General features: G+C 30.8%; 1 protein-coding gene across 1 annotated transcript in view; it reads right to left on the bottom strand.

Annotated features, from left to right (window-relative positions):
* LOC119613227 (dual oxidase maturation factor 1) overlaps positions 1-22,122 on the bottom strand; it is a 67,931-nt gene extending 45,809 nt beyond the window's left edge. Inside the window, exons 1-4 of the mRNA XM_037969182.1 lie at positions 21,831-22,122; positions 10,014-10,198; positions 2,723-2,780; positions 1,035-1,169 (exon numbers count right to left, since the gene is read on the bottom strand). Coding sequence (XP_037825110.1) covers positions 1,035-1,169; positions 2,723-2,780; positions 10,014-10,178 — 358 coding nt within the window. The 5' untranslated portion in view covers positions 10,179-10,198; positions 21,831-22,122. The remainder of the gene's footprint in view (positions 1-1,034; positions 1,170-2,722; positions 2,781-10,013; positions 10,199-21,830) is intronic.
* Positions 22,123-22,131: the final 9 nt, after the last annotated feature.

The raw sequence follows: 22,131 nt of genomic DNA, 5'->3' as shown, positions 1-22,131 counted from the left end.
AGAACTGAACTAGAACTGAACTAGAACTGAACTAGAACTGAACTAGAACTGAACTAGAACTGAACTACATCTGAACCTGACTCTATGACAACTTTCACTTACTATATAAATTACCTGAATAGAACTGAACTAGAACTGAACTAGAACTGAACTAGAACTGAACTAGAACTGAACTAGAACTGAACTAGAACTGAACTAGAACTGAACTAGAACTGAACTAGAACTGAACTAGAACTGAACTAGAACTGAACTAGAACTGAACAAGAACTGAACTAGAACTGAACTAGAACTGAACTAGAACTGAACTAGAACTGAACTAGAACTGAACTAGAACTGAACTAGAACTGAACTAGAACTGAACTAGAACTGAACTAGAACTGAACTAGAACTGAACTAGAACTGAACTAGAACTGAATTAGAACTGAACTAGAACTGACCTACATCTGAACCTGACTCTATGACAACTTTCACTTACTATATAAATTACCTGAATTCCTGGTTCAGAATAATATCAAGTACTGATTTTACAATCTAGAAGTCAATCTGATTCGCAATGTCTCCAAATCTGAATCATTCATAATAACAATCTCCGAAGAAAATTTTCTGATTAAACATTTCACATTTTTGTCTATAGAAGAGATATCAAAGAGAGTAAAAGTTTGAATATTTCCCATATTATACCTGCTATAATTCATCCAAACATAAATTAAATTCCATTACATTCCAAAGTCCCATTATAATTTCGTTTTAATCAACATTAAAAAAATTCCATTAAAATCATGTTTAAAATTCATTAAAAACCAAAAATCAATTTAAAATAATTTCATTCATAAAACACAACCCATAATAAATGCAAACAAAATTCAAGAAATATTTTCTTCCACAAAATTATTTAATAAAAACCATAAGAAAATTATGTTTTAAAACCAAAATGTTCACCCTAATACCGAACAATCAGCAACAAAAAAAATTTTTGAAAAATACAAAATTTTTGAAAATTGTTAAACAAAAAAAAAATACAAATAAAAACTTACCCGTCAATGTAACATTGACATGCATTAAACCAATATGGGTTCCTATGCGAGCTGGTAATTTCTCACGCGAGAATGCTTTGTATGGTGCTATAATTGTTGTATGTGCAACATGCCATGCTGAACCGAGTCTTGTGACTATATAAAATGTATTGGAAGAAAAAAAAATATTTTAAAATAAATAAAAAAATTATAAATATATAGCAACAAAATTTATTACTAATGAATAGTTAAGAAGAGTAGAAACAAAAAATATTGTAACTTAAAATTTAAAAAAGCTGGTATAAATATATAATTTAAATAGCCAATTGTGTATTATTAGTTAGAAAACAATTTAGAAATCGTACACTAGGGTCTCTTTAAACGGGTTAGGCTATGAAAGTTGTAACATATTTAGATATGAGATGTTTGAAAAAATACGAAAAATTATTAATTAGATATAAACAAAGTCGACTAGACTATAAACCAGACTGAAGTCTAAACTATAGACTAGACTGAAGACTAGACTGAAGACTAGACTGAAGACTAGACGATAGACTAGACTATGGACTAAACTATAGACTTGAATATAGACTAGAATATAGACTATAAACTGAACTACAATATAGACTAGACTATAAGTTAGACTAAAACTAGACTACAGACTAGAACTGAACTGGAACTGAACTAGAACTGAACTAGAACTGAACTAGAACTGAACTAAAACTGAACTAGAACTGAACTAGAACTGAACTAGAACTGAACTAGAACTGAACTAGAACTGAACTAGAACTGAACTAGAACTGAACTAGAACTGAACTAGAACTGAACTAGAACTGAACTAGAACTGAACTAGAACTGAACTAGAACTGAACTAGAACTGAACTAGAACTGAACTAGAACTGAACTAGAACTGAACTAGAACTGAACTAGAACTGAACTAGAACTGAACTAGAACTGAACTAGAACTGAACTAGAACTGAACTAGAACTGAACTAGAACTGAACTAGAATTGAACTAGAATTGAACTAAAACTTAACTAGAACTGAACTAGAACTGAACTAGAACTGAACTAGAACTGAACTAGAACTGAACTAGAACTGAACCAGAACTGAACTAGAACTGAACTAGAACTGAACTAGAACTGAACTAGAACTGAACTAGAACTGAACTAGAACTGAACTAGAACTGAACTAGAACTGAACTAGAACTGAACTAGAACTGAACTAGAACTGAACTAGAATTGAACTAGAACTGTACTAGAATATAACTATAACTAAAATGAACTAGAACTAAACTTAAACGGAACTAAAATAGATACTAGAATTATAGACATGGATTACTATACATTACCCTATAAACTAGACTATTTACAAGACTATAGTCTGGAATGTAGACTAAAGATTAGATTATAGACTAGACTACACAGACTATAGACTCAACCTTAGCATTGATTAAACTATAGACTACAGTAAATATATACCATAGAATAGGATTTAGATTGGATTACGATTGACTAATAAACTACCCGTCTCTCTAGTCGCTGGTGTATTTCTTCTAACAGTTTTAACAATTTGTTTTAAACTCACATCTTGCACGTATGTATTTATGAATAACTAATAATAATATCACATAATATTTAATATCACATAATTTATGGCTTAAAGTATTTTTTATAAAATAGTATTTCTATTGTCGATTTCTATACTCACTTAGTATGACTAGTCCCACAAAAAGACTTAATGTGACGGTTGAGAATGTTGTAAATTTCTGTAATAAATGAAAAAAAGTTAATATTTATAGGTGTACAAAAGCTAATTTAGTAAACATATTAATACGTTGAATAGAAAAATTAAAAAATCATAAAAAGAATACGTTTATTTGAGTTCAAATGTTAGAATCACTATATTTATGTGTGAACCCCTAAATTTTATTATTAAAGTTTTTAATTTAAACTGTAGATTCCATCAATTAATTACAATAACAAACCTCGAAAGTGCAAAGAAATATTCATAATTACAAACCCATATTTCTAAAAATGACAAAAACTTTAAATGCAATTCAACTAACAAACCATAACTTTTCGAAATTAAACAAATAATAAAACAAAATAAATTCTTGTCCGAGTGCATGGACAGTTTAATGGGTACATTTTAACGTGTTACGGTAAACATTTGAGTAAACCGAGGGGAGAACAACATTTAAACAAAAACGGGGACGTCATTAAGTACATATTTTAGATTATAGACTAGACTTAAGACAAGATTAGGCTACTCATAAGCAAGCCTACAGACATACTAGACTGTAGATTAGACTTCAGACTAGACCTTACACAAGCCTGTAGACTAGACTATACTAAAGATTTGGCTAAAGACTAGCCTATAGAATATACTATAGAATAGTTTAGTCTACAGTCTATTCTATAGTATATTCTATAGTCTATTCTATAGTGTAGTCTGTAGTCTAGCCTATAGTCTAGTCTATGGACTAGACCAAAGAAAGGCTATAGTCTACACTATAGACAAGACTATAGACTAGACTAGACTATAGACTAGACTATAGTCTAGTCTATAGTCTTGTCTATAGTCTAGTCTATAGTCTTGTCTTTGGTCTAGTCTATAGTCGTGTCTTTGGTCTAGTCTAAAGTCTAGTCTGTAGTCTAGTCTGTGGTCTAGTTTGTGGTCTAGTCTGTGGTATAGTCTGTAGTTTAGCCTGTGGTCTAGTCTGTGGTCTAGTTTGTGGTCTAGTCTATAGTCTAGTCTATAGTCTATTCTATAGTCTAGTCTATATTCTATTCTATAGTCTAGTCTATAGCCTAGTCTATAGTGTAGTCTATAGTCTAGTCTATAGTCTAGTCTATAGTCTAGTCTATAGTCTAGTCTATAGTCTAGTCTATAGTCTAGTCTATAGTCTAGTCTATAGTCTAGTCTATAGTCTAGTCTATAGTCTAGTCTATAGTCTAGTCTATAGTCTAGTCTATAGTCTAGTCTATAGTCTAGTCTATAGTCTAATCTATAGTCTAGTCTATAGTCTAGTCTATAGTCTAGTCTAAAGTCTAGTCTATAGTCTAGTCTATAGTCTAGTCTATAGTCTAGTCTATAGTCTAGTCTATAGTCTAGTCTATAGTCTAGTCTATAGTCTAGTCTATAGTCTAGTCTATAGTCTAGTCTATAGTCTAGTCTATAGTCTAGTCTATAGTCTAGTCTCTATAGTCTAGTCTCTATAGTCTAGTCTCTATAGTCTAGTCTATAGTCTAGTCTATAGTCTAGTCTATAGTCTAGTCTATAGTCTAGTCTATAGTCTAGTCTATAGTCTAGTCTATAGTCTAGTCTATAGTCTAGTCTATAGTCTAGTCTATAGTCTAGTCTATAGTCTAGTCTATAGTCTAGTCTATAGTCTAGTCTATAGTCTAGTCTATAGTCTAGTCTATAGTCTAGTCAATAGTCTAGTCTATAGTCTAGTCTATAGTCTAGTCTATAGTCTAGTCTATAGTCTAGTCTATAGTCTAGTCTATAGTCTAGTGTATAGTCTAGTCTATAGTCTAGTCTATAGTCTAGTCTATAGTCTAGTCTATAGTCTAGTGTATAGTCTAGTGTATAGTCTAGTGTTAGTTAGTCTAGTCTATAGTCTAGTCTATAGTCTAGTCTATAGTCTAGTCTATAGTCTAGTCTATAGTCTAGTCTATAGTCTAGTCTATAGTCTAGTCTATAGTCTAGTCTATAGTCTAGTCTATAGTCTAGTCTATAGTCTAGTCTATAGTCTAGTCTATAGTCTAGTCTATAGTCTAGTCTATAGTCTAGTCTATAGTCTAGTCAATAGTCTAGTCTATAGTCTAGTCTATAGTCTAGTCTATAGTCTAGTCTATAGTCTAGTCTATAGTCTAGTCTATAGTCTAGTGTATAGTCTAGTCTATAGTCTAGTCTATAGTCTAGTCTATAGTCTAGTCTATAGTCTAGTGTATAGTCTAGTGTATAGTCTAGTTTATAGTCTAGTCTATAGTCTAGTCTATAGTCTAGTCTATAGTCTAGTCTATAGTCTAGTCTATAGTCTAGTCTATAGTCTAGTCTAGTCTATAGTCTAGTCTATAGTCTAGTCTATAGTCTAGTCTATAGTCTAGTCTATAGTCTAGTCTCTATAGTCTAGTCTATAGTCTAGTCTATAGTCTAGTCTATGTCTATCTATAGTCTAGTCTATAGTCTAGTCTATAGTCTAGTCGTCTCTATAGTCCTAGTCTAGTCTCTATAGTCTAGTCTATAGTCTAGTCTATAGGTCTAGTCTATAGTCTAGTCTATAGTCTAGTCTATAGTCTAGTCTATAGTCTAGTCTATAGTCTAGTCTATAGTCTAGTCTATAGTCTAGTCTATAGTCTAGTCTTAGTCTAGTCTATAGTCTAGTCTATAGTCTAGTCTATAGTCTAGTCTATAGTCTAGTCTATAGTCTAGTCTATAGTCTAGTCTATAGTCTAGTCTATAGTCTAGTCTATAGTCTAGTCTATAGTCTAGTCTATAGTCTCGTCTATAGTCTAGTCTATAGTCCTAGTCTATAGTCTAGTCTATAGTCTAGTGGTATAGTCTAGTCTATAGTCTAGTCTATAGTCTAGTCTATAGTCTAGTCTATAGTCTAGTCTATAGTCTAGTCTATAGTCTAGTCTATAGTCTAGTCTATAGTCTAGTCTATAGTCTAGTCTATAGTCTAGTCTATGGACTAGACCAAAGAAAGGCTATAGTCTAGACTATAGACAAGACTATCTAATCTATTGATTACTGAGCCCAGTAATTATACCAGTTAGAAGCCTAATCGATTTCTTACTAAGAGACAAGAGAGCCCTAATCCTATCAGAGTGGGTCAGAGCAGTCTCGATATTCTACAAGTGGTGATATTTGACTACCTGAGTTCCGTCTCACTCAAAGCCCAGTCATTTATCAATTTTGATAGGGTCACTAGGGGAGTGTGAATATCCCTTTGCGCAAGGCTTAAGTCTAATGCGCATTCATCAGATATTTAATTTTCCAGGATACCCTCAAATCCTGGAAGCCATATCAACTCAACGTGATGGTGTGTCAGTTGTGCCAATGATTGAATACAATTCAGAAGACATTTCGACCTAATAACATCGGAGCTAAGACCATTGATTGATGCAAGGCTGTTCAAGTATATATGTATGTATGGTGAAATTACCGCATTCTTCTCTCTCAATCATCCCTTCTCGGTATTTTGGTCTTGAATGACCTATTAAAATTCAGTATAGATAGTATGTAGTCTATTTCCTGCCACATGATTGGCCTGCCTATCTTTTGTAGGATGATGCCATAACCAATGCGATCATGCTTCTTCAGTCCGTTCGACTGTTTAAGTCGTAGAGCAAATTTAGCAGAAATGTATTTTATATCTATGTATATATCAAGGGGTGTTATATTTAGTATCGTTTCTAGAATAGCCTGTGGGTGGAGCTCAAACAGCCAGTGATTGCAAGACATGCTAATCTTTGTACCTTATTTAGAATAGAGCGGTAAGTCTTGGTATCCACCGCTCTCCACCAAACAAGAGCTCCGTAGATCAAAATAGGTCTTATGACCGCGGTTTACATCCAGTCCACATTGTATGTATCTTTTCCCAAAGGTTTTCTTACATATATAGAACGCACATAGTGCCTTCTTTGTTCGACTCTCAGCATTACGTTTCCACGTGAGCTTAGAGTCTAAAATTACGCCAAGATATTTGGCTTCGCTTGAGGTAGTCAGAATGTTACCGTCCAAACGCGGTGGTCTGAATTGTGGAATTTTGTACCACCTGGTGAATTGAACATGATAGAATTCACTTATTGGGGAAAAAGCTTCCATTGAATAAGAAGCACAACGTCAGCATATGCGGCTACTTTGAATCCCATCCTACTGAGTCTGAAAAGGATTTTATTTACAACAAGATTCTACAGAAGTGGAGAGATGACACCATCTTGTGGTGTGATCCTTGTCATAACTTTCCTTGTTTTGCCAATATTCATATTAAGTAGAGTTAATGGCCCTGCTCTTGAGGATGTTTTCTGTCCAATTTTTTTATCCGCTGATCAACACCTAGGTCACCCAGTGCATCGATTATTGCGGATATGTTCACGTTTACACAAGACTAGTTCGTCATAGCCAAATTCCTAAAGAAGGAGAATCTATACAGTGATATTGACATATTTATAAACTTTAAATTGGTTCTCTTCAAAGAATTAGTACATTTTCCTAAATTTACATATTTGTTTGCTGGGTAATCAACATCACAATATCAAATACAATAAATGTATTGTATGTATATAAAAGCATGTACATAGTACATATATATGGAAATCTATGTATATATTACTCGTACCATTCCCTTTGAACAGAAAAAAATTAAAACAAACTAAAACGTCTAAATACCAAATTACGGTATGAACGAAATGGATTAAAATTAATGATTTTACATGAATAAAAGTATCTGTGTATGCACACATACATTTGTATATCCATGTATCTCTGCCTGCATACGAATATAAACAAATAAAATGACTCTCTAAATATGCAAAAATGATTAGAAAATTTGCATTAATTGAATAAAGGCATTTTTAGTTGTTTTTTTTGGATTTTCGATTAAAATTCATTTTAAACATAAGTATAATATAAAAAAACTACAAACAAATTTATAGTAGAGAGTATAAACTGTCTAACGGTTTAAATGTACATTTGTAGGTATAAATGTATATAAATTACCCGAACAACAACTACAACTGACAAAATAATAGTTTATATGTATTGTAAAAATGGCCATATGTGGCAGAATTTGTTTAGTTGTTGTTGGTTGGTAGTCGTTGTTAGTTTGAAATGACTATAACTACAGATAAATGGAGCGATCAAATTGAAAATACTAAAACAACACAAAAATTATATTTGTACAATAGTAACAACAAGTACAAAAGTTTTTTAACTACAAAAATAGGTTCTCATACATGTCACAACTAAATGCAAAATCAATTTTAATGTCACATAAAGTTAATGAATAAATACTTTATAATATTGGACAACTTAAGCGAGTAAACAACTGCTGGTGTGGTTGGGGGTTGAGAAAAGGTATTGGATTCGGTGAAGCATTTTCACTAATCAAGATTGAAATTATATAAAAAAAAAGGCGTAACTTCTCATACACAATTTTTATACTGAGAACATTATGATCTCAGTCCAAAAATTTTGCTTAAACCAGAGAGATGTCAAGTAATCTAAATTGGACTTGAACTAGAACTGAACTAAAACGGACAGAACTGACTAGAACTGAACTAGAAACTGAACAGAACTGAACTAAATGAACTATAACTGAACTAGAAACTGAACTAGAACTGAACTAGAAACTGAACTAGAACTGAACTAGAACTAGAACTGAACTAAGAACTGAACTAGACTGAACTAGAAATTAACTAGAACTAGAACTGAACTAGAACTGCACTAGAACTGAACTATACTGAACTAGAACTGAACTAGAACTGAACTAGAACTGAACTAGAACTAGAACTGAACTAGAACTGAACTAGAACTGAACTAGAACTGAACTAGAACTGAACTAGAACTGAACTAGAACTGAACTAGAACTGAACTAGAACTGAACTAGAACTGAACTAGAACTGAACTAGAACTGAACTAGAACTGAACTAGAACTGAACTAGAACTGAACTAGAACTGAACTAGAACTGAACTAGAACTGAACTAGAACTGAACTAGAACTGAACTAGAACTGAACTAGAACTGAACTAGAACTGAACTAGAACTGAACTAGAACTGAACTAGAACTGAACTAGAACTGAACTAGAACTGAACTAGAACTGAACTAGAACTGAACTAGAACTGAACTAGAACTGAACTAGAACTGAACTAGAACTGAACTAGAACTGAACTAGAACTGAACTAGAACTGAACTAGAACTGAACTAGAACTGAACTAGAACTGAACTAGAACTGAACTAGAACTGAACTAGAACTGAACTAGAACTGAACTAGAACTGAACTAGAACTGAACTAGAACTGAACTAGAACTGAACTAGAACTGAACTAGAACTGAACTAGAACTGAACTAGAACTGAACTAGAACTGAACTAGAACTGAACTAGAACTGAACTAGAACTGAACTAGAACTGAACTAGAACTGAACTAGAACTGAACTAGAACTGAACTAGAACTGAACTAGAACTGAACTAGAACTGAACTAGAACTGAACTAGAACTGAACTAGAACTGAACTAGAACTGAACTAGAACTGAACTAGAACTGAACTAGAACTGAACTAGAACTGAACTAGAACGAACTAGAACTAGAACTGAACTAGAACTGAACTAGAACTAGAACTGAACTAGAACTGAACTAGAACTGAACTAGAACTGAACTAGAACTGAACTAGAACTGAACTAGAACTGGACTAGAACTGAACTAGAACTGAACTAGAACTGAACTAGAACTGAACTAGAACTGAACTAGAACTGAACTAGAACTGAACTAGAACTGAACTAGAACTGAACTAGAACTGAACTAGAACTGAACTAGAACTGAACTAGAACTGAACTAGTAAACTGAACTAGAACTGAACTAGTACTGAACTAGAACTGAACTAGAACTGAACTAGAACTGAACTAGAACTGAACTAGAGCTCAACTAGAACTAAACTAGAACTGAAATAAACAAGAACTGAACTAGGAACAAAACCTCTTATTCCTAATACTTTAATTACGTTAAGATATTATTATAGTTCTTTGAAATTTACTTACATGTAACCTAAAGTTCCGTTTCTTGTAAAACTACTTTTCTTTAGTAGCAATTCCTAGTTGAATAAATCAGTTGACAACAGATTTCATTGTATCAACGTAACTATATTATATATATTACAAATCAAAATACTCTCTTATAAAATGTGACAATAATTTAAACAAATTTATACTTATTACCCTCATAAATATTAATAAAACAAATTAACAAATAATTTAACGTTTCCAGCAGACTCACCTGTTTTCTTACACCTGGAAATATAACTAAGAAAGCAACATAGAATGTTGCAAATAATACAGATACGGCAACAATGGATACATCACCCGTTACAGGTGTGCGATTTGAAAATGAATATAGTGTAGGTCCACCATCGTCTCGAAATGCATCAAACCAACCCTTCATGCTTTGCAAATGTTATAATGCTAGAAAAAAGTGGAAAGAAGAAAAATATACAAAATTAAAACAGATGTTATTAAACTTAAAAAAATTTGCATTTTATGTAAATTAATTGTTTACTTTTTATTACCATTATTATTTACATTGTTTTTGTTGTTTTATGATTAAATAGTTAGTTTTTAATAATTATTATTAAAAACTAGTATATTGTATATTTTTAATTATAGAGATTAAATATAAATTCCATTTTGATGCCATAAAAATGTTCAAATAATAATTAAAAACAAAAATAACAAAAAAAGTTTATCTAGATATAGAATTTATACTACTTATGACCGAACAAGTTGGTCTATGTATTTAATTCAATTAATTGATAAATATCACCATCATCTGTGGTAACATTTATTGGATTTGTTCAATTTTTTTCTTTATTTCGTTACTATATATTTGAATGCGAGTTATTAATGGCTTTTCATTATCTTTTAATAGTGTGTTTATGCGACTGTTTGTTTGTATATTGCGGATTGTGTGTATGTTTTTGGGGCCTATCTCTATCTAAACAACAAACCAATTTTCAAATTAAAACTGGAATAAATAAAACACATTCTCGGCTTTTTATATATTAAATATTTGTTGGTCATAAAAAAGCGATTAATTAATAGCGACATGCTAAGCAGGAATGAATTATTTATTTATTATTTCACTATCTAAAATAAAATATTTTCTAAGCAGCTGTTTGCTGTTAAGGAAAAACGCAGATGCGGAAAATTATATTAAATCAGTTTTTATAGTAAATGTAATTTATTTTTTAAAGGAATAATTTTTAACCAATGCATATGAATTACTCATTACAATAGAAAACCGAAAGTTATGAAGCCGGAAGTGGTATTTAGCCATAACGTGAATTACATAAATTCCGGGTTTTACAGTTAAAGCCATTCATAAAATTTAACAACCAGAACTGAACTAGAACTAAACTAGAACTGAACTAGAACTGAACTAGAACTGAACTAGAACTGAACTAGAACTGAACTAGAACTGAACTAGAACTGAACTAGAACTGAAGTAGAACTGAACTAGAACTGAACTAGAACTGAACTAGAACTGAACTAGAACTGAACTAGAACTGAACTAGAACTGAACTAGAACTGAACTAGAACTGAACTAGAACTGAACTAGAACTGAACTAGAACTGAACTAGAACTGAACTAGAACTGAACTAGAACTGAACTAGAACTGAACTAGAACTGAACTAGAACTGAACTAGAACTGAACTAGAACTGAACTAGAACTGAACTAGAACTGAACTAGAACTGAACTAGAACTGAACTAGAACTGAACTAGAACTGAACTAGAACTGAACTAGAACTGAACTAGAACTGAACTAGAACTGAACTAGAACTGAACTAGAACTGAACTAGAACTGAACTAGAACTGAACTAGAACTGAACTAGAACTGAACTAGAACTGAACTAGAACTGACTAGAACTGAACTAGAACTGAACTAGAACTGAACTAGAACTGAACTAGAACTGAACTAGAACTGAACTAGAACTGAACTAGAACTGAACTAGAACTGAACTAGAACTGAACTAGAACTGAACTAAACTGAACTAGAACTGAAGCTAGACTGAACTAGAACTGAACTATAGACTAACTAGAACTGACTAGAACTGAACTAGAACTGAACTAGACGAACTAACTGAACTAGAACTGAACTAGAACTGAACTAGAACTGAACTAGAACTGAACTAGAACTGAACTAGAACTGAACTAGAACTGAACTAGAACGAACTAGAACTGAACTAGAACTGAACTAGAACTGAACTAGAACTGAACTAGAACTGAACTAGAACTGAACTAGAACTGAACTAGAACTGAACTAGAACTGAACTAGAACTGAACTAGAACTGAACTAGAACTGAACTAGAACTGAACTAGAACTGAACTAGAACTGAACTAGAACTGAACTAGAACTGAACTAGAACTGAACTAGAACTGAACTAGAATGAACTAGAACTGAGAGAAGGCTGAACTAGAACTGAACTAGAACTGAACTAGAACTGAACTAGAACTGAACTAGAACTGAACTAGAACTGAACTAGAACTGAACTAGAACTGAACTAGAACTGAACTAGAACTGAACTAGAACTGAACTAGAACTGACACTAGAACTGAACTGGAACTGACACTAGACTGAACTAGAACTGAACTAGAACTGAACTAGAACTAGAACTGAAACTAGAACTGAACTGAACTGAACTAGAACTGAATAGAACTGAACTAGAACTGAACTAGAACTGAACTAGAACTGAACTAGAACTGAACTAGAACTGAACTAGAACTGAACTAGAACTGAACTAGAACTGAACTAGAACTGAACTAGAACTGAACTAGAACTGAACTAGAACTGAACTGAACTGAAACTGAACTAGAACTGAACTGGAACTAGAACTGAACTAGAACTGAACTAGAACTGAACTAGACCTGAACTAGAACTGAACTAGACCTGAACTAGAACTGAAATAGAACTGATCTAGATTTGAATCTCAATTTGCATCATGAATGTCTATTTTCGATCAAAATGTTTAAATTTCATCAATGAATGATACAACAAAACCTAAAAGATTATGCTAAACATATGTACATATTTAACCATATACATATACCTAGTAATGTAAATTGATTGCCCAAAGCCTACCAACCGCTATCACTATCTGAATCATCAATGTAAGGTATTAACAATTTTAGCACAAAGAATACTAATTTGTAAATGATTTATAGCTAAAAATTTCAATTTCGTATAGAAATTAAAGACGAAAAAACTTAAATATCATTTTTGTCGATAAATTTACAAATAAATCAAATCATATTGAATACATCTTACCCCAAAAATAAAATAAAACAATGTATTTTCGTATTAACCTATTTTGAACACCAAAAAAATGTGTATAAAATAACAAAAGTTTTTTTTTTTGGATTTTGTTTAAAAACCCACACTAACGAACAGAAATAAATAATAAAATTTCCCAACAATTTATAAAAAAAAATATACAAATCAAACAAAATCCGCGTAAAAACACAACTCAGTTTTATACATTTTTTTCTTTCTTGCCACAAAACCCACAGTTTATACATCGAATGGCGTTGTACAAATCAGAAAAAAATAGAATAGAAAAATATATATAAAAATCAAACAATATTAAGCAGTAATACAAAAGAACAATAAGAATCATTTTTGAAAAACAATAAACATAAAAAAATAATAATATTGCGGAAAAAAATCATATACAATACATCAAATCAAAATGAGATTAACCCGTTTTGGTGTGAGAAGTTATTAATTGGAGGTACAAAACTTTAGAACTTTTTCCAAACCGGATCTTGAAACCCAGAATAAGTTCTAACTATGTATCGCCAGTTTAAAGGGACGTAACAGAATGTTTCGATGTAAAACGGGTTAATTTAGATATAAATAGTTAAAAAGCTTAAAAAATATCTAAATACATATTATATCTCAATGATGACGTTTATTTTAGTTTGGTATTTTTAAAGTTAATCAACTTCAACAGATTCGTTGTTTGATGGTGGCGATGATGATGATGATGTGGTATTTGAAGTTTATGTTTAGAAAATCCAAAAAGAATACCAAACAAAATCCGGTTAAAGTAATATTTTTTTTCTTAATTATTATTTTTTTCTTCTTTATTTCTAAAACAATTAAAGCAACCCATGTTTAAGAATATACGAGCAATAAATTTTTTTTATAATTCCAAGCAAAACTATAAAAAACAAAACAGAAAGAGAAATATTATCATTAAAAAAAATATATATATTTTTTAATATTGCCGCTGTTCTTAATGTACGATTGTTGATGATGTGATTTTTTTAATTATTAATAATTTTTTTTTTGTTTTAAATATATGAAAACATTAATTAATAAAAATTTAATGTTAACATGCAAACAATTTAATGAATGGACATTTGAGAACTTTGAATAATTATTTTATTCACATATAAAGGTGGCAATGACTTAGCACAAAGTAAAGGAAATTTTTACAAAAACATTATATTTTTAGAAAAATTCTCAATTGAAAATTATTTTAAAAATGCCAAACTATAATAAATACTAGCTTTGTTCCTTTACTTGTCAGTTTGCAGGTTTTTACCATAGCAGAAATATAGAAGGTAGTCTCAATCAAAACAATTAAATTTAAATAAGGTTTTTGACGTTTTCCTTATTTTTAACTTTATATACAGAGTTGCCACATGTTAAAAATAATAATAATGGATTTCAAGAATATTTTACAATAAATGTGTAGTTAATTTATCTAAATAAAATGTTATATTAAAGGAAGTTAATTAAATTACTGATTTCCTCTACAAACTTATAAATAAAACACATTTCGGGTTTATTAAGTGAGAATTTTTTTATTGCTGTGTGAATATTTGTTTTCTTTTAAATGACGGTTTAAAAAACCTAATTCGGAAAAATGTTCGGCCTATATAAAATCGTTTAACAATTTTCTTATCTAAATTAATTTTAGATAATTTAACAAATTTGACATATAATTAGGATTACTTGACAGTGAATTTTCATTATATCTTAAAAAAATAGAATTTAAGTATTCCAAATGGTTCAAAAAGTTGGTATTTGGCTTATATAACCCTCCCACGGACAATAAATTTGTATAGGTATAATTTTGAACTTTTTTTTCTGAAGTTCTAAAGCCAAATTCTGTAAGACCCATCTTTGAAAATAATGTAACCGCATGTACATATCTAGTAGTTATTGGGATAGCATCTCTATCCAATCTTGAACGTTTTGAATTGATTGTAATGTCACTTTTAAAGAAATGATCTGAACAAACCATAGGCTCTTTTGGCAAATTTTCTTCGTTGGTTTTGCATCTTTCAAGCCACTGTTGGCGTTTACCCGGTAATATAATCTTTAAAAAATCTTACATTGGAATTTTTGCAGAAGTATTTCGTATTTTCTCAGTTCGGGAAAAGCAGCTCATATTTATTCTCTAATTAATTTTACAAATTAGTTTTAAAAGATTTAATATAAATGTGATTTTATTCAAAAGAACTAGTTTTATAATATTTTCTAACAGAATTGAACTTATTTTTATAAATTTTTTACATAAACTTTAAAGCATATATACAAATTTCATTATAAAATGGGAAGAATTAAACTGTATATGGTATCACTAATTTAACGAAAACTTCAAAATCCTTAAGCATGTCAGATAAAGAATTAAAAAAATAATGAGAGATTGGACACTACCTTCTATATTTCTGCTATGGTTTTTACCAGAAATTGTAAAAGAGAACAAATTTGAGCAATTAAATTATTTTCTCTTTGCCAGAACTTGCAGGTTTTAGCCAGAAAATTTTTTCCTGGCAAATAGAAAAAAAATTGTCAAATAAATTATTTGTTTAAAAAAATACATTGAAAACAAAAAATGTTTGATATTTTTAATTTGTTTTCATAAAAAAAAGTATGTGTGATTGTAGTTTTTCAATTTTATTTATTTTCAATAGAAATTTTTTATGAATAAACTTCAATACAAATTTATTGAAAGAGAAATTTTGTTTTTTCTGTTCCCGTACTTTTTATAAGTACGAAGAGAAAATTCATTAATTCTCTTTAGCCAGAAAAGTTCTGGAACAAAGCTATAATCAAAGGCTTGAAGCATTCATAACTTTAAAAATATTTAAAAAATTACCCTAGTACAGTCTGGTCCGCAGACGAGTCTATAGTCCAGCCTGTAATATAATAGTCTATAGTAAGTCTATAGTCTAGTCTCTTGTCTAGTCTATAGACTAGTCTACTCTATAGTCTAGTCTACAGTCTAGTCTATAGTCTATTCTATAGCCTACAGTCTAGTCTATATTCTAGTCTATATTCTAGTCTATAGTCTTGTCATATAGGTCTAGTCTACAGTCTAGTCGATAGTCTAGTCTAGTCTATAGTCTAGTCTATAGTCTAGTCTATAGTCTAGTCTATAGTCTAGTCTATAGTCTAGTCTATAGTCTAGTCTATAGTCTAGTCTATAGTCTAGTCCTATAGTCTAGTCTATAGTCTAGTCTATAGTCTAGTCTATAGTCTAGTCTATAGTCTAGTCTATAGTCTAGTCTATAGTCTAGTCTATAGTCTAGTCTATAGTCTAATCTATAGTCTAGTCTTAGTCTAGTCTATAGTATAGTCTATAGTCTTGTCTAGTCTAGTCTAGTCTATAGTCTAGTCTATAGTCTAGTCTATAGTCTAGTCTATAGTCTAGTCTATAGTCTAGCTAGTCTAGTAGTCTAGTCTATAGTCTAGTCCTATAGTCTAGTCTATAGTCTAGTCTATAGTCTAGTCGATAGTCTAGTCTAGTCTATAGTCTAGTCTATAGTCTAGTCTATAGTCTAGTTCATAGTCTATAGTCTAGTCTATAGTCTGTCTATAGTCTAGTCTATAGTCTAGTCTATAGTCTAGTCTATAGTCTAGTCTATAGTCTAGTCTATAGTCTAGTCTATAGTCTAGTCTATAGTCTAGTCTATAGTCTAGTCTATAGTCTAGTCTATAGTCTAGTCTATAGTCTAGTCTATAGTCTAGTCTATAGTCTAGTCTATAGTCTAGTCTATAGTCTAGTCTATAGTCTAGTCTATAGTCTAGTCTATAGTCTAGTCTATAGTCTAGTCTATAGTCTAGTCTATAGTCTAGTCTATAGTCTATATAGTCTATGTCTATCTATAGTCTAGTCTCTATAGTCTACTCTATAGTCTAGTCTATAGTCTAGTCTATAGTCTAGTCTATAGTCTAGTCTATAGTCTAGTCTATAGTCTAGTCTATAGTCTAGTCTATAGTCTAGTCTATAGTCTAGTCTATAGTCTAGTCTATAGTCTAGTCTATAGTCTAGTCTATAGTCTAGTCTATAGTCTAGTCTATAGTCTAGTCTATAGTCTAGTCTATAGTCTAGTCTATAGTCTAGTATATAGTCTAGTATATAGTCTAGTCTATAGTCTAGTCTATAGTCTAGTCTATAGTCTAGTCTATAGTCTAGTCTATAGTCTAGTCTATAGTATAGTATAGTCTAGTCTATAGTCTAGTCTATAGTCTAGTCTATAGTCTAGTCTATAGTCTAGTCTATAGTCTAGTCTATAGTCTAGTCTATAGTCTAGTCTATAGTCTAGTCTATAGTCTAGTCTATAGTCTAGTCTATAGTCTAGTCTATAGTCTAGTCTATAGTCTAGTCTATAGTCTAGTCTATAGTCTAGTCTATAGTCTAGTCTATAGTCTAGTCTATAGTCTAGTCTATAGTCTAGTCTATAGTCTAGTCTATAGTCTAGTCTATAGTCTAGTCTATAGTCTAGTCTATAGTCTAGTCTATAGTCTAGTCTATAGTCTAGTCTATAGTCTAGTCTATAGTCTAGGCTATAGTCTAGTCTATAGTCTAGTCTATAGTCTAGTCTATAGTCTAGTCTATAGTCTAGTCTATAGTCAGTCTATAGTCTAGTCTATAGTCTAGTCTATATAGTCTAGTCTATAGTCTAGTCTATAGTCTAGTCTATAGTCTAGTCTATAGTCTAGTCTGTAGTCTAGTCTATAGTCTAGTCTATAGTCTAGTCTATAGTCTAGTCTATAGTCTAGTCTATAGTCTAGTCTATAGTCTAGTCTATAGTCTAGTCTATAGTCTAGTCTATAGTCTAGTCTATAGTCTAGTCTATAGTCTAGTCTATAGTCTAGTCTATAGTCTAGTCTATAGTCTAGTCTATAGTCTAGTCTATAGTCTAGTCTATAGTCTAGTCTATAGTCTAGTCTATAGTCTAGTCTATAGTCTAGTCTATAGTCTAGTCTATAGTCTAGTCTATAGTATAGTCTATAGTCTAGTCTATAGTCTAGTCTATAGTCTAGTCCATAGTCTAGTCTATAGTATAGTATATAGTCTAGTCTATAGTCTAGTCTATAGTCTAGTCTATAGTCTAGTCTATAGTCTAGTCTATAGTCTAGGCTATAGTCTAGTCTATAGTCTAGTCTATAGTCTAGTCTATAGTCTAGTATAGTCTAGTCTATAGTCTAGTCTATAGTCTAGTCTATAGTCTAGTCTATAGTCTAGTATAGTCTAGTCTATAGTCTAGTCTATAGTCTAGTCTATAGTCTAGTCTATAGTCTAGTCTATAGTCTAGTCTATAGTCTAGTCTATAGTCTAGTCTATAGTCTAGTCTATAGTCTAGTCTATAGTCTAGTCTATAGTCTAGTCTATAGTCTAGTCTATAGTCTAGTCTATAGTCTAGTCTATAGTCTAGTCTATAGTCTAGTCTATAGTCTAGTCTATAGTCTAGTCTATAGTCTAGTCTATAGTCTAGTCTATAGTCTAGTCTATAGTCTAGTCTATAGTCTAGTCTATAGTCTAGTCTATAGTCTAGTCTATAGTCTAGTCTATAGTCTAGTCTATAGTCTAGTCTATAGTCTAGTCTATAGTCTAGTCTATAGTCTAGTCTATAGTCTAGTCTATAGTCTAGTCTATAGTCTAGTCCATAGTCTAGTCTATAGTCTAGTCTATAGTCTAGTCTATAGTCTAGTCTATAGTCTAGTCTATAGTCTAGTCCATAGTCTAGTCTATAGTCTAGTCTACAGTCTAGTCTATAGTCTAGGAGAAATTCAAGTATAGAAAATATTTCATATACATGCTATCCATTTATTGATAAAGTTTATTTAATCTTACGAAATTATAGTAAAAGTGTTAAAATTGTGAACTAGATTTTACAATAGAAAATTTTCAACAGTAAAACAAAATTTGATCGATATTGACTGTTATAAATTAAATTGCCACACGTATGGATTAGTATGGTACAAAACAAGTTTCAACTGAAATCATAACGCGCTCTCTCTCTCTCTCTCTGTTTTCACGACTGAGAAATTATTAACTAAATATGAGAATTACAAGGATTACAATCCAAGCAGTCATAACAAATTCATCTAACTAATGAATTTAGTAGATTGCAGTCATAACAAACTTCTTTTACAAATGAAATTTAAATGTCAACAAAATGTTACGCCCTAATACTAATTTACACATTCATACTTACAACACTCACATAGACACATTGTTTAACATGAAAATTTTATTTTCACAAATTATTAAAATAAATATCTCACACATGTTATTAAAAATTTAACACATTTTATAGAAATAACAATAATAAAAACAACAAATAAACATAATAAATTTTAATAAATATTGACATAATAATAATTACATTTAATTTTATTTAGTTTTTTATTAAATATTATTTTTTTATTTTGCAATTTTGTTACTGTATTTTTTCAACTTTATTTCATACTCTACTAGACATAAACGACATTTTATTTTATGTACGAGCATGTTTTTATATTTAAAACAATTTTTTTGTTTTTTATGATTTTATAAGATTTTTTTTTGAAATCATATATTATGTGCATACATGAATAACATTTAATAAAATACAACCATGAAATTACACTCGAAAAATTTTTCTATAAAAAAAAAATTATCCGAAAATTTCTCTATCCATTAATTTTTAAAAAATTTTGATGAAGAGGAAATCGTCGTAAACTTCTTATAAAAAGAAAATTTATCAAAAATTTTGTATAAAAAAAAAATCCAAAATGTTGTATAAAAACAAAATTTAACGAAAATATTGTATCAAAAGAAAGTCCATAATGTAAACTGGACTGACTAGCCTATAGACTAGACCATAGACTATACTATTGACTAGACTATAGACTAGCTCATAGACTAGCCTATAGACTAGACTATAGACTACACAATAGACTAGACAATAGACTAGACAATAGACTAGACAATAGACTAGACTATAGACTAAACTATAGACTAGACTATAGACTAGACTATAAACTAGACTATAGACTAGACTATAGACTAGACTTTAAACTAGACTATAGACTAGACTAGAGACTAAACTATAGACTAGACTATAGACTAGACTATAGACTAGACTATAGACTAGACTATAGACTAGACTGTAGACTAGACTATAGACTAGACTATAGACTAGACTATAGACTGGACTATAGACTAGACTATAGACTGGACTATAGATTGGACTATAGACTAGACTATAGACTAGACTATAGACTAGACTATAGACTAGACTATAGACTAGACTATAGACTAGACTATAGACTAGACTATAGACTAGACTATAGACTAGACTATAGACTAGACTATAGACTAGACTATAGACTAGACTATAGACTAGACTATAGACTGACTATAGACTAGACTATAGACTAGACTATAGACTAGACTATAGACTAGACTATAGACTAGACTATAGACTAGACTATAGACTAGACTATAGACTAGACTATAGACTAGACTATAGACTAGACTATAGACTAGACTATAGACTAGACTATAGACTAGACTATAGACTAGACTATAGACTAGACTATAGACTAGACTATAGACTAGACTATAGACTAGACTATAGACTAGACTATAGACTAGACTATAGACTAGACTATAGACTAGACTATAGACTAGACTAACTAGACTATAGACTAACTATAGACTAGACTATAGACTAGACTATGGACTAGACTATAGACTAGACTATAGACTAGACTATAGACTAGACTATAGACTAGACTATAGACTAGACTATAGACTAGACTATAGACTAGACTATAGACTAGACTATAGACTAGACTATAGACTAGACTATAGACTAGACTATAGACTAGACTATAGACTAGACTATAGACTAGACTATAGACTAGACTATAGACTAGACTATAGACTAGACTATAGACTAGACTATAGACTAGACTATAGACTAGACTATAGACTAGACTATAGACTAGACTATAGACTAGACTATAGACTAGACTATAGACTAGACTATAGACTAGACTATAGACTAGACTATAGACTAGACTATAGACTAGACTATAGACTAGACTATAGACTAGACTATAGACTAGACTATAGACTAGACTATAGACTAGACTATAGACTAGACTATAGACTAGACTATAGACTAGACTATAGACTAGACTATAGACTAGACTATAGACTAGACTATAGACTAGACTATAGACTAGACTATAGACTAGACTATAGACTAGACTATAGACTAGACTATAGACTAGACTATAGACTACTATAGACTAGACTATAGACTAGACTATAGACTAGACTATAGACTAGACTATAGACTAGACTATAGACTAGACTATAGACTAGACTAGACTATAGACTAGACTAGACTAGACTATAGACTAGACTAGACTATAGACTAGACTAGACTATAGACTAGACTATAGACTAGACTATAGACTAGACTATAGACTAGACTATAGACTAGACTAGACTATAGACTAGACTATAGACTAGACTATAAATTAGACTATAGACTAGACTGTAGACTAGACTATAGACTAGACTATAGACTAGACTATAGACTATAGACTAGACTATATTTTCTATTCTTTAAAAAGATTTGTTTAAGTGCATCTTTTGCTTTTTCTGTAAAATATAAAATAAATTTCTGTTGCTAATTATATTTAAATATAATAAAATTATTATTTATTTTTTTAATATTATTCATGTTTTTGCGTTTTTTCGTTCTTCTTTTCATTAAATCATCCAAAACACAACTTACCAAACTTGTCAGCACATAAAATATCCAGTATGGAACCACAGCAACGAAAAGTTGAATGAATGGTTCGATAGATAGTTAGTCGTTGGTTGGTATGGAATGGTTTGGAAATGAGTATTAATATTTTAATCCAGTATTTGTCAAATTTGGTGGTATAGCTATCAGCTGCTTTTATTTTTTTAGCTAATTTTTTATGATTTTTTTTTTCGTTTTGACCAAATTGTTCAAAATTATTGTCAATTTGTCAAAATAATAATGATGATGTTGATTTTTGTTATTTTTTATTATTTTTATATTTATTGGC

Source organism: Lucilia sericata, unplaced genomic scaffold (assembly GCF_015586225.1).
Source record: "Lucilia sericata isolate MDLA Ls3-8-SP2 unplaced genomic scaffold, ASM1558622v1 Contig002018F_arrow, whole genome shotgun sequence".
NCBI lineage: Eukaryota > Metazoa > Arthropoda > Insecta > Diptera > Calliphoridae > Lucilia > Lucilia sericata.
Note: the sequence above shows the minus strand (reverse complement) of the source record. Positions and strands in the feature narration are given on the sequence as shown.